Source organism: Salvelinus fontinalis, chromosome 36 (assembly GCF_029448725.1).
Source record: "Salvelinus fontinalis isolate EN_2023a chromosome 36, ASM2944872v1, whole genome shotgun sequence".
NCBI lineage: Eukaryota > Metazoa > Chordata > Actinopteri > Salmoniformes > Salmonidae > Salvelinus > Salvelinus fontinalis.
In genome coordinates this window covers 27,899,802-27,914,483 of record NC_074700.1, presented here as the reverse complement: position 1 = coordinate 27,914,483, position 14,682 = coordinate 27,899,802, and the positions used below count along the sequence as shown (strand labels likewise).

Genomic DNA, 14,682 nt, shown 5'->3' with positions numbered 1-14,682 from the left:
GTAGACCCTCCACCCACGTAGACACAGTGAACACTAACCCATGATCGGTGGGTAGACCCTTCACACACACACACACACACACACACACACACACACACATCATTCTAGAGTGTGTGACTGTGTTCTGATCTAGTATTATATTTCTATGTTCTGATCTAGTATTGTATTTCTATGTTCTGATCTAGTATTATATTTTATGTTCTGATCTAGTATTATATTTCTCTGATCTAGTATTTCATTTCTATGTTCTGATCTAGTATAATATTTATATGTTCTGATCTAGTATTATATTTCTCTGATCTAGTATTATATTTCTATGTTCTGATCTCGTATTATATTTCTGTTCTGATCTAGTATTATATTTTATGTTCTGATCTAGTATTATATTTCTCTGATCTGATCTAGTATTATATTTCTCTGATCTGGTATTATATTTCTATATTCTGATCTGGTATTATATTTCTATGTTCTGATCTAGTATAATATTTTTATTTAACCCTTATTTTACCAGGTAGGTTGACTGAGAACACATTCTCATTTATTCATATAAAATAACATTTTATTGGTCACATACCCGTGTTTATCAGATTGCGTGTGTAGCGAAATGCTTGTGCTTCTAGCTCCGACAGTGCAGTAAAATCTAACAGTTTCACAACATATACTCAAAATACACGTAAATCTAAGTAAGAAATGGATTAAGAATATATATATATACATATATACCAGAGCGGCATTGGACTAAAATACAGTGGTATAGAGTACAGTGCCTCCCGGGTGGTGCAGTGGTCTAGGGCACTGCATCGCAGTGCTAGCTGCGCCACCAGAGTCTCTGGGTTCGCGCCCAGGCTCTGTCGCAGCCGGCCGCAACCGGGAGGTCCGTGGGGCGACGCACAATTGGCATAGCGTCGTCCGGGTTATGGAGGGTTTGGCCGGTAGGGATATCCTTGTCTCAGTATGTAAAATGTAATAAAATGTATGCACTCTACTGTAAGTCGCTCTGGATAAGAGCGTCTGCTAAATGACTAAAATGTAATGTAAAAATGTACAGTATACTTATGAGATGAATGCTGCAAGATACGGAGACATTATTAAAGTGGCTAGTGTTTCATTTCCTTAAAGTGACCAGTGATTCCTAATCTATGCCTATTGGCAGCAGCCTCTGATGTGCTAGTGGTGGCTGTTTAGCAGTCTGATGGCCTTGAGATAGAAGCTGTTTATCAGTCTCTCAGCCCCTGCTTTGATGCACCTGTACTGACCTCGCCTTCTGGATGATAGCGGGGTGAACAGGCAGTGGCTCGGGTGGTTGTTGTCCTTGATGATCTTTTTGGCCTTCCTATTGCATTGTGTGCTGTAGGTGTCCAGGAGGGCAGGAGGTTTGCCCCCGGTAATGCCTTGTGCAGACCTCACTACTCTCTGGAGAGCCTTACGGTTGTGGGTGGTACAGTTGCCGTACTAGGTGGTGATACAGCCCGACAGGATGCTCTCGATTGTGCATCTGTAAAAGTTTGAGGGTTTTAGGTGACAAGCCAAATTTCTTTAACCTCCTGAGGTTGAAGAGGTTCTGTTGTGCCGCCTTCACCACACTGTCTGTGTGGGTGGACCATTTCAGTTTGTGATGTGTACGCCGAAGAACTTGAAGCTTTCCACGGCTGTCCCGACGTTGTGGATAGGCGGGTGCTCCCTCTGCTGTTTCCTGATGTCCACAATCATCTCCTTATTTTTGTTGACTTTGAGTGAAAGGTTATTTTTCTGGTACCACACTCCCAGATCCCTCACCTCATCCCTGTAGGCTGTCTCATCATTGTTGGTAATCAAGTCTAATAAATCAAATCATTATTTTTGTCACATGCGCCGAATAGTGTAGACCTCACCGTGAAATGAAACTTACAAGCCCTTAAACAACAGTGATGTTCAAGAAGAGTTAAGAAAATATTTACCAAATAAACAAAAAAAATTTTTTATTAATAAGTAACACAATAACGAGGCTATATACAGGGGGTACCGGTACCGAGTCAGTGTGCCGGGGTACAGGTTAGTTGAGGTAATTTGTACATGTAGTTAGGGGTGAAGTGACTACGCAAAGATAAAACAGCGAGTAGCAGCAGTGTACAAAACAAATGGAAGGGAGGGGGTCAATGTAAATGGTCGTGCCCTCTTCACGACTGTCTTGGTGTGTTTGGACCATGATAGTTTGTTGGTGATGTGGACATCAAGGAACTTGAAACTCTCAACCCGTTCCACTACAGCCCCGTCGATGTTAATGGGGGCCTGTTCGGCCCACCTTTTCCTGTAGTCAACGATCATCTCCTTTGTCTTGATCACATTGAAGGAGAGGTTGTTGTCCTGGCACCACACGGCCAGGTCTCTGACCTCCTCCCTATAGGCTGTCTCATCGTTGTCAGGTCTCTGACCTCCTCCCCTATAGGCTGTCTCATCGTTGTCAGGTCTCTGACCTCCTCCCCTATAGGCTGTCTCATCGTTGTCAGGTCTCTGACCTCCTCCTCTATAGGCTGTCTCATCGTTGTCAGGTCTATGACCTCCTCCCTATAGGCTGTCTCATCGTTGTCAGGTCTCTGACCTCCTCCCCTATAGGCTGTCTCATCGTTGTCAGGTCTCTGACCTCCTCCCCTATAGGCTGTCTCATCGTTGTCAGGTCTCTGACCTCCTCCCCTATAGGCTGTCTCATCGTTGTCAGGTCTCTGACCTCCTCCCTATAGGCTGTCTCATCGTTGTCAGGTCTCTGACCTCCTCCCTATAGGCTGTCTCATCTTTGTCAGGTCTCTGATCTCCTCCCTATAGGCTGTCTCATCGTTGTCAGGTCTCTGACCTCCTCCCCTATAGGCTGTCTCATCGTTGTCAGGTCTCTGACCTCCTCCCCTATAGGCTGTCTCATCGTTGTCAGGTCTCTGACCTCCTCCCCTATAGGCTGTCTCATCGTTGTCAGGTCTCTGACCTCCTCCCTATAGGCTGTCTCATCGTTGTCAGGTCTCTGACCTCCTCCCTATAGGCTGTCTCATCTTTGTCAGGTCTCTGATCTCCTCCCTATAGGCTGTCTCATCGTTGTCAGGTCTCTGACCTCCTCCCCTATAGGCTGTCTCATCGTTGTCAGGTCTCTGACCTCCTCCCCTATAGGCTGTCTCATCGTTGTCAGGTCTCTGACCTCCTCCCTATAGGCTGTCTCATCGTTGTCAGGTCTCTGACCTCCTCCCTATAGGCTGTCTCATCGTTGTCAGGTCTCTGACCTCCTCCCTATAGGCTGTCTCATCGTTGTCAGGTCTCTGACCTCCTCCCTATAGGCTGTCTCATCGTTGTCAGGTCTCTGATCTCCTCCCTATAGGCTGTCTCATCGTTGTCAGGTCTCTGACCTCCTCCCTATAGGCTGTCTCATCGTTGTCAGGTCTCTGACCTCCTCCCTATAGGCTGTCTCATCGTTGTCAGGTCTCTGACCTCCTCCCTATAGGCCGTCTCATCGTTGTCAGGTCTCTGACCTCCTCCCTATAGGCCGTCTCATCGTTGTCAGGTCTCTGACCTCCTCTCTCTATAGGCCGTCTCATCGTTGTCAGGTCTCTGACCTCCTCCCTATAGGCCGTCTCATCTTTGTCAGGTCTCTGATCTCCTCCCTATAGGCTGTCTCATCGTTGTCAGGTCTCTGACCTCCTCCCCTATAGGCTGTCTCATCGTTGTCAGGTCTCTGACCTCCTCCCCTATAGGCTGTCTCATCGTTGTCAGGTCTCTGACCTCCTCCCTATAGGCTGTCTCATCGTTGTCAGGTCTCTGACCTCCTCCCTATAGGCTGTCTCATCGTTGTCAGGTCTCTGACCTCCTCCCTATAGGCTGTCTCATCGTTGTCAGGTCTCTGACCTCCTCCCTATAGGCTGTCTCATCGTTGTCAGGTCTCTGATCTCCTCCCTATAGGCTGTCTCATCGTTGTCAGGTCTCTGACCTCCTCCCTATAGGCTGTCTCATCGTTGTCAGGTCTCTGACCTCCTCCCTATAGGCCGTCTCATCGTTGTCAGGTCTCTGACCTCCTCTCTATAGGCCGTCTCATCGTTGTCAGGTCTCTGACCTCCTCTCTATAGGCCGTCTCATCGTTGTCAGGTCTCTGACCTCCTCCCTATAGGCCGTCTCATCGTTGTCAGGTCTCTGACCTCCTCCCTATAGGCTGTCTCATCGTTGTCAGGTCTCTGATCTCCTCCCTATAGGCTGTCTCATCGTTGTCAGGTCTCTGACCTCCTCCCCTATAGGCTGTCTCATCGTTGTCAGGTCTCTGACCTCCTCCTCTATAGGCTGTCTCATCGTTGTCAGGTCTCTGACCTCCTCCTCTATAGGCTGTCTCATCGTTGTCAGGTCTATGACCTCCTCCCTATAGGCCGTCTCATCGTTGTCAGGTCTCTGACCTCCTCCCTATAGGCCGTCTCATCGTTGTCAGGTCTCTGACCTCCTCCCTATAGGCCGTCTCATCGTTGTCAGGTCTCTGACCTCCTCCCTATAGGCTGTCTCATCGTTGTCAGGTCTCTGACCTCCTCCCTATAGGCTGTCTCATCATTGTCAGGTCTCTGACCTCCTCCCTATAGGCTGTCTCATCGTTGTCAGGTCTCTGATCTCCTCCCTATAGGCTGTCTCATCATTGTCAGATCTCTGACCTCCTCCCTATAGGCTGTCTCATCGTTGTCAGGTCTCTGACCTCCTCCCTATAGGACGTCTCATCGTTGTCAGGTCTCTGACCTCCTCCCTATAGGCTGTCTCATCGTTGTCAGGTCTCTGACCTCCTCCCTATAGGCCGTCTCATCGTTGTCAGGTCTCTGACTTCCTCCCTATAGGCCGTCTCATCATTGTCGGTGATCAGGCCTACCACTATTGTGTTGTCAGCAAACTTAATGATGGTGTTGGAGTCATGTTGGCCACACAGTCGTAGGTAAACGGGGAGTACAGGAGGGGACTAAGTACACACCCCTGAGGGGCCCCAGCATTTGATGATCAGCGTGGCAGACATGTTGTTGCCTACCCTTACCACCTGGGGAGAATGCTGTTCATTGACTAGTGCCCACGAAGCTCATCACTAAGCAAAACAGTTCTGTAGTGTAGCATCCACGTCATCGGACCACTTCCATATTGAGTGAGTCAAAGGTGGTCTAGAATTTTTTTGGGGGGGTGAAACTGATTTGCCCGCATTAAAGTTCCCGGCCACTAGGAGCGCAGCTTCTGGGTGAGCATTTTCTTGTTTGCTTAGGCCTTTTTGATTTGGTTGAGTGCAATCTTAGTGCCAGTATCGGTCTGTGGTGGTGAATAGACAGCTACGAATAATATAGATGAGAACCACTCCTCGTCTTACCAGAAGTAGCTTCTCTGTTCTACCGGTGCATTGAAAATCCCTCCAGCTCTATATTATCCGGGTCGTCGTTCAGCCACGACTCGGTGAAACATAAGATATTACAGTTCTTATTGTCCCGTTGGTAGGGTAATCGTAGGTCATCCATTAAATTGTTTTGATTGCATGTGAGCAAGTAGAATTGATGGCAGAGGTGAGTGCTACTACTGTTGTGTCGTCTGCAAACTTGATGATTTGAGTTGGAGGTGTGCTCGGCCACGCAGTCGTGGGTGAACAGGGAGTAAAGGAGGGGGCTGAGAACACACCCTTGTGGGGCCCCAGTGGTGAGGATCAGCGGGGTGGAGGTGTTGTTTCCTACCTTTCACCACCCTGAGGATGACCCGTCAGGAAGTCCAGGACCCAGTTGCACAGGGCGGGGTTCAGACCCAGGGTCTTGAGCTTAATGATGATCTTGGAGGGTACTATGGTGTTGAATGCTGAACTATAGTTCAATGAACAGCATTCTTACAGGTATTTCTCTTGTCCAGATGGGTTAGGGCAGTGTGGTTGCGATTGCGTCGTCTGTGGACCTATTGGGGCGGTATGCAAATTGAATTGGGTCTGGGGTGTCAGGTAGGGTGCAGTTGATTTGATCCTTGACTAGTCTCTCAAAGCACTTCATGATGACAGAAGTGAGTGCTACTGATAGTCATTTAGTTGTTACCTTAGCTTTCTTGGGTACAGGGACAGTGGTGGCCATCTTGAAGCATGTGGGGACAACAGACTGGGATAGGGATTGAATATGTCCGTAAACACACCAGCCAGCTGGTCTGCGCGTCTGGACCGGCCACCTTGCGAGGATTAACACGCTTAAGTGTCTTACTCACGTCGGCCACAGAGGAGAGCCCACAGTCCTTAATAGGGGCGGTGGCACTGTATCATCCTCAAAGGTGTTCAGCCTGTCCTTTTACCTTTTATCATTTTTTATTTGACCTTTTTTTTAACTCGGCAAGTCAGTTAAGAACAAATTATTTTTTTCAACGACAGCCTAGGAACAGTAGGTTATAACTGCCTTGTTCAGAGGCAGAACGTCAGATTTTAACCTTGTCAGCTCAAGTATTTGATCTAGCAACCTTTCGGTTACTAGTCCAACGCTCTAACCACTAGGCTACCTGCCTTCCCCCTCTAACCACTAGGCTACCTGCCTTCCCTCTCTAACCACTAGGCTACCTGCCTTCCCCCTCTAACCACTAGGCTACCTGCCGCCCCTACACTCTTACCACTAGGCTTCCTGCCGCCCCAATCCGTTCGTGATTGTCTGTTGATCCTGCCACATACGTCTCGTGTCTGAGCCGTTAAATTTACAGAAATACCTGGGGAATAGTTACAGGGGAGAGGAGGAGGGATGAATGAGCCAAGGTATATGGTCTGATCTAGTACATTTCTGATCTAGTATTACATTTCTATATTCTCCAGGGTATAAAGCTACAGTGGAGGCCTTCTTCGTGTTCATGTTGACCGTAGCTCTGGTAGCCTATACAGCTACTGCAATGACCATGGCAATTTCAGCTGACCAGAGTGTTGTGGCGATCGCCAACATCTTCATGACCATATCCTTCGTCTTCATGATGGTGAGAGAGAGACTAATTCATTTGTGATTGTTTCCTTAACTTGTTTTGGCAATGTTAGCATGCGTTTCCCATGCCAATGAAGCCCCTTTGAATTGAATTGAGACACACACACACTAATATAAGATGATTATAAACATGAAAATGTATGTTGCTCTCCTCCTCTTCCCCTCTTCTCTCCCTTCCCCTCTTCTCTCCCTTCCCCTCTTCTCTCCCTTCCCCTCTTCTCTCCCTTCCCCTCTTCTCTCCCTTCCCCTCCTCTTCTCTCCTCTCCCCTCCTCTTCTCTCCCCTCCCCTTCTCTCCCCTCCACTCCCCTCCCCTCCCCTCCCTCTCCCCTCCCCTCCCCTCTCCTCCCCTCCTCTTCTCTCCCCTCCTCTTCTCTCCTCTCCTCTCCTCTCCACTCCCCTTCTCTCCCCTCCCCTCCTCTCCCCTCCCCTCTCCTCCCCTCCTCTTCTCTCCCCTCCTCTTCTCTCCTCTCCTCTCCCCTCCCCTCCCCTCCCTCTCCCCTCCCCTCCCCTCTCCTCCCCTCCTCTTCTCTCCCCTCCTCTTCTCTCCCCTCCCCTCCTCTTCTCTCCCCTCCCCTTCTCTCCCCTCCCCTCCTCTCCCCTCCCCTCCCTCTCCCCTCCCCTCCCCTCTCCTCCCCTCCTCTTCTCTCCCCTCCTCTTCTCTCCTCTCCTCTTCTCTCCACTCCCCTTCTCTCCCCTCCCCTCCTCTCCCCTCCCCTCCCCTATCAGATCTTCTCAGGCCTGTTGGTGAACCTGCCCAGTATTGTTGATTGGCTAGCCTGGTTCCAGTACCTCAGCATCCCTCGGTACGGACTAACAGCTCTCCAGATTAATGAGTTTGTAGGTCTGCAGTTCTGTGGAGACATTCCCCACAACGGCACCTTGCCCCCTGGTATGATGTAAGTGATAATGTCCCACTATACCTTTTTTAAATGATCCATTGATGTCAGGAGAGTTATTTTACAAGGGAGAGCTGTCTCTCAGTGAGATTCTCCACAATTGAGGTGTTTGTTTCTGAGGTAGGAACCTTTCTATCCTGTGTCCAGGTGCACGGGGGAAGACTTTCTGAAGAACCAGGGGATCGACTACACCACGTGGGGGCTGTGGCAGAATCACGTTGCCCTGGCGATCATGACCGTAATCTTCCTGGCCATCGCGTACCTCAAACTACGTTTCATCAAGAAGTTCACATAGAGGTCAGGGGTCACAGGTTAAGCCTATTGTACACCTTCACCTTCCTGTTCCGTCCCCTTTGTCCGCTCAAACGAAATGCTGCAATATCCAACTTCCACTGAAATGTCAGTTCCACAGAACACTTGTTAAAGGAGCAAAAAGTTTGATTGAAGCGGAAGGTGAAATTAGGCATTAGACGTCAGAGGTCATCATCATCATCCAAGAGCTATTGTGCCAAACCAATAAATTCAATGATTTCTCCACCAAATGTGTCTTATCTACAGATGTTTAAATCATCTCTCAAGATGTCTGGGATTATTTTTTAACCACTTCTGTTTTTTTATGACGTGCAATTTGTTTTATCGATGCAACACAACGTGTATTGATACCAAATATATTGATGATTTGGTGCGCTGTAAACACAGATACTAAATACTTATGCAGTAGTCCAAAAGGTACCCTGTTCACTACTGTTGAACAGGGCCCCTAGGACTGTGGACACAAGAAGTTTACTATAAAGGGACTAGGGTGCTGTTTAGGACACAGTCCTAGACATTGTTTCTATTAGCGTTTTGTACACTCCGTTTAAACGCTTCTACACTAACACATGATCGACAGCTCAGGAGGCTGGTGAGGGGAGGGCGGTGCATAATAATGGCTGGAATGGAATCAGTCACATGGGAACCACGTGTTTGCTACCAATCCCTTAATTCTGTTCCCATGCCATAACTATGAGCCAATCCTCCCCACCAGCCACCTGTGATGAACAGTATAACAATGATAATTATGCAAAAAATAAAGAAGAATAAATTGTAATATCAACTTTGTACTTGTTGTATTTCCTCTCCTATGTATATTTTAGTATCAACACACACACACACACACACACACACACACACACAACGTTCCCTCAGATGAAAAGACTAAGGCTTGTGTCCATGGCAACACAGCGTATCAGGTTGTGTGTGTTTGGAAACCCTGTTCCCCTGGGGTGCTAATCGGCGTTGAGGCAAGAGGAGAGAGAGAGATCACATGGAGGACAACAGACGCTTAAGAACACTACACACATACTAAAGTGGCTACTGTTGTATACGTTAAGTGTCCCCCTCTCTCTTGTCCCACCACCTTGTGGAGGAGTCATACCCCCTAACCACACCACCCTGTGGAGGAGTCATACCCCCTAACCACACCACCACCACCACCCTGTGGAGGAGTCATACCCCCTAACCACACCACCACCCTGTGGAGGAGTCATACCCCCTAACCACACCACCACCACCACCCTGTGGAGGAGTCATACCCCCTAACCACACCACCACCCTGTGGAGGAGTCATACCCCCTAACCACACCACCACCCTGTGGAGGAGTCATAACCCCTAACCACACCACCACCACCACCCTGTGGAGGAGTCATACCCCCTAACCACACCACCACCCTGTGGAGGAGTCATACCCCCTAACCACACCACCACCACCACCCTGTGGAGGAGTCATACCCCCTAACCACACCACCACCACCCTGTGGAGGAGTCATACCCTCTAACCACGCCACCACCACCACCCTGTGGAGGAGTCATACCCCCTAACCACACCACCACCACCACCACCACCCTGTGGAGGAGTCATACCCCCTAACCACACCACCACCCTGTGGAGGAGTCATACCCCCTAACCACACCACCACCACCCTGTGGAGGAGTCATACCCCCTAACCACACCACCACCACCCTGTGGAGGAGTCATACCCCGTAACCACACCACCACCCTGTGGAGGAGTCATACCCCCTAACCACACCACCACCCCCCTGTGGAGGAGTCATACCCCCTAACCACACCACCACCCCCCTGTGGAGGAGTCATACCCCCTAACCACACCACCACCCCCCTGTGGAGGAGTCATACCCCCTAACCACACCACCACCACCCTGTGGAGGAGTCATACCCCCTAACCACACCACCACCACCCTGTAGAGGAGTCATACCCCCTAACCACACCACCACCCTGTGGAGGAGTCACACCCCCTAACCACACCACCACCACCCTGTGGAGGAGTCATACCCCCTAACCACACCACCACCACCCTGTGGAGGAGTCATACCCCCTAACCACACCACCACCACCCTGTAGAGGAGTCATACCCCCTAACCACACCACCACCACCACCCTGTGGAGGAGTCATACCCTCTAACCACACCACCACCACCCTGTGGAGGAGTCATAACCCCTAAACACACCACCACCACCACCCTGTAGAGGAGTCATACCCTCTAACCACACCACCACCACCCTGTGGAGGAGTCATACCCTCTAACCACACCACCACCACCCTGTGGAGGAGTCATACCCCTTAACCACACCACCACCACCCTGTAGAGGAGTCATACCCCCTAACCACACCACCACCACCCTGTGGAGGAGTCATACCCTCTAACCACACCACCACCACCCTGTGGAGGAGTCATACCCCCTAACCACACCACCACCACCCTGTGGAGGAGTCATACCCCCTAACCACACCACCACCACCACCCTGTGGAGGAGTCATACCCCCTAACCACACCACCAACACCCTGTAGAGGAGTCATACCCCCTAACCACACCACCAACACCCTGTAGAGGAGTCATACCCCCTAACCACACCACCACCACCCTGTGGAGGAGTCATACCCCCTAACCACACCACCACCACCCTGTGGAGGAGTCATACCCCCTAACCACACCACAACCACCACCCTGTGGAGGAGTCATACCCCCTAACCACACCACCACCACCCTGTAGAGGAGTCATACCCCCTAACCACACCACCACCACCCTGTGGAGGAGTCATACCCCCTAACCACACCACCACCACCCTGTGGAGGAGTCATACCCCCTATCCACACCACCCTGTGGAGGAGTCATACCCCCTATCCACACCACCCTGTGGAGGAGTCATACCCCCTAACCACACCACCACCACCACCCTGTGGAGGAGTCATACCCCCTAACCACACCACCACCACCCTGTGGAGGAGTCATACCCCCTAACCACACCACCCTGTGGAGGAGTCATACCCCCTAACCACACCACCACCACCCTGTGGAGGAGTCATACCCCCTAACCACCACCACCACCACCCTGTTGAGGAGTCATACCCCCTAACCACACCACCACCCTGTGGAGGAGTCATACCCCCTAACCACACCACCACCACCCTGTGGAGGAGTCATACCCCCTAACCACACCACCACCACCCTGTGGAAGAGTCATACCCCCTAACCACACCACCACCACCCTGTGGAGGAGTCATACCCCCTAACCACACCACCCTGTGGAGGAGTCATACCCCCTAACCACACCACCACCACCACCCTGTGGAGGAGTCATACCCCCTAACCACACCACCACCACCACCCTGTGGAGGAGTCATACCCCATAACCACACCACCACCACCACCCTGTAGAGGAGTCATACCCCCTAACCACACCACCACCCTGTGGAGGAGTCATACCCCCTAACCACACCACCACCACCCTGTGGAGGAGTCATACCCCGTTACCACACCACCACCACCCTGTGGAGGAGTCATACCCCCTAACCACACCACCACCACCACCCTGTGGAGGAGTCATACCCCATAACCACACCACCACCCTGTGGAGGAGTCATACCCCCTAACCACACCACCACCACCACCCTGTGGAGGAGTCATAACCCCTAACCACACCACCACCACCACCCTGTGGAGGAGTCATAACCCCTAACCACACCACCACCACCACCCTGTGGAGGAGTCATACCCCCTAACCACACCACCACCCTGTGGAGGAGTCATACCCCCTAACCACACCACCACCACCACCCTGTGGAGGAGTCATACCCCCTAACCACACCACCACCACCCTGTGGAGGAGTCATACCCTCTAACCACGCCACCACCACCACCCTGTGGAGGAGTCATACCCCCTAACCACACCACCACCACCACCACCACCCTGTGGAGGAGTCATACCCCCTAACCACACCACCACCCTGTGGAGGAGTCATACCCCCTAACCACACCACCACCACCCTGTGGAGGAGTCATACCCCCTAACCACACCACCACCACCCTGTGGAGGAGTCATACCCCGTAACCACACCACCACCCTGTGGAGGAGTCATACCCCCTAACCACACCACCACCCCCCTGTGGAGGAGTCATACCCCCTAACCACACCACCACCCCCCTGAGGAGGAGTCATACCCCCTAACCACACCACCACCCCCCTGTGGAGGAGTCATACTCCCTAACCACACCACCACCACCCTGTGGAGGAGTCATACCCCCTAACCACACCACCACCACCCTGTGGAGGAGTCATACCCCCTAACCACACCACCACCACCTGTGGAGGAGTCATACCCCCTAACCACACCACCACCACCCTGTAGAGGAGTCATACCCCCTAACCACACCACCACCCTGTGGAGGAGTCACACCCCCTAACCACACCACCACCACCCTGTGGAGGAGTCATACCCCCTAACCACACCACCACCACCCTGTGGAGGAGTCATACCCCCTAACCACACCACCACCACCCTGTGGAGGAGTCATACCCCCTAACCACACCACCACCACCCTGTAGAGGAGTCATACCCCCTAACCACACCACCACCCTGTGGAGGAGTCACACCCCCTAACCACACCACCACCACCCTGTGGAGGAGTCATACCCCCTAACCACACCACCACCACCCTGTGGAGGAGTCATACCCCCTAACCACACCACCACCACCCTGTAGAGGAGTCATACCCCCTAACCACACCACCACCACCACCCTGTGGAGGAGTCATACCCCCTAACCACACCACCACCACCCTGTGGAGGAGTCATACCCTCTAACCACGCCACCACCACCACCCTGTGGAGGAGTCATACCCCCTAACCACACCACCACCACCACCACCACCCTGTGGAGGAGTCATACCCCCTAACCACACCACCACCCTGTGGAGGAGTCATACCCCCTAACCACACCACCACCACCCTGTGGAGGAGTCATACCCCCTAACCACACCACCACCACCCTGTGGAGGAGTCATACCCCGTAACCACACCACCACCCTGTGGAGGAGTCATACCCCCTAACCACACCACCACCCCCCTGTGGAGGAGTCATACCCCCTAACCACACCACCACCCCCCTGTGGAGGAGTCATACCCCCTAACCACACCACCACCCCCCTGTGGAGGAGTCATACCCCCTAACCACACCACCACCACCCTGTGGAGGAGTCATACCCCCTAACCACACCACCACCACCCTGTAGAGGAGTCATACCCCCTAACCACACCACCACCCTGTGGAGGAGTCACACCCCCTAACCACACCACCACCACCCTGTGGAGGAGTCATACCCCCTAACCACACCACCACCACCCTGTGGAGGAGTCATACCCTCTAACCACACCACCACCACCCTGTGGAGGAGTCATACCCCCTAACCACACCACCACCACCACCCTGTGGAGGAGTCATACCCCCTAACCACACCACCAACACCCTGTAGAGGAGTCATACCCCCTAACCACACCACCAACACCCTGTAGAGGAGTCATACCCCCTAACCACACCACCACCACCCTGTGGAGGAGTCATACCCCCTAACCACACCACCACCACCCTGTGGAGGAGTCATACCCCCTAACCACACCACCACCACCACCCTGTGGAGGAGTCATACCCCCTAACCACACCACCACCACCCTGTGGAGGAGTCATACCCTCTAACCACGCCACCACCACCACCCTGTGGAGGAGTCATACCCCCTAACCACACCACCACCACCACCACCACCCTGTGGAGGAGTCATACCCCCTAACCACACCACCACCCTGTGGAGGAGTCATACCCCCTAACCACACCACCACCACCCTGTGGAGGAGTCATACCCCCTAACCACACCACCACCACCCTGTGGAGGAGTCATACCCCGTAACCACACCACCACCCTGTGGAGGAGTCATACCCCCTAACCACACCACCACCCCCCTGTGGAGGAGTCATACCCCCTAACCACACCACCACCCCCCTGTGGAGGAGTCATACCCCCTAACCACACCACCACCCCCCTGTGGAGGAGTCATACCCCCTAACCACACCACCACCACCCTGTGGAGGAGTCATACCCCCTAACCACACCACCACCACCCTGTGGAGGAGTCATACCCCCTAACCACACCACCACCACCCTGTGGAGGAGTCATACCCCCTAACCACACCACCACCACCCTGTAGAGGAGTCATACCCCCTAACCACACCACCACCCTGTGGAGGAGTCACACCCCCTAACCACACCACCACCACCCTGTGGAGGAGTCATACCCCCTAACCACACCACCACCACCCTGTGGAGGAGTCATACCCCCTAACCACACCACCACCACCCTGTGGAGGAGTCATACCCCCTAACCACACCACCACCACCCTGTGGAGGAGTCATACCCCCTAACCACACCACCACCCTGTGGAGGAGTCATACCCCCTAACCACACCACCACCACCCTGTGGAGGAGTCATACCCCCTAACCACA

At 52.5% G+C, this 14,682-nt stretch overlaps 1 protein-coding gene across 1 annotated transcript in view; it reads left to right on the top strand.

Moving 5' to 3' along the window:
* Positions 1–8,937, top strand: part of LOC129835553 (broad substrate specificity ATP-binding cassette transporter ABCG2-like) — a 34,687-nt gene extending 25,750 nt beyond the window's left edge. The window contains exons 14-16 of the mRNA XM_055901239.1: positions 6,785–6,939; positions 7,672–7,841; positions 7,989–8,937. Coding sequence (XP_055757214.1) covers positions 6,785–6,939; positions 7,672–7,841; positions 7,989–8,136 — 473 coding nt within the window. The 3' untranslated portion in view covers positions 8,137–8,937. The remainder of the gene's footprint in view (positions 1–6,784; positions 6,940–7,671; positions 7,842–7,988) is intronic.
* Positions 8,938–14,682: the final 5,745 nt, after the last annotated feature.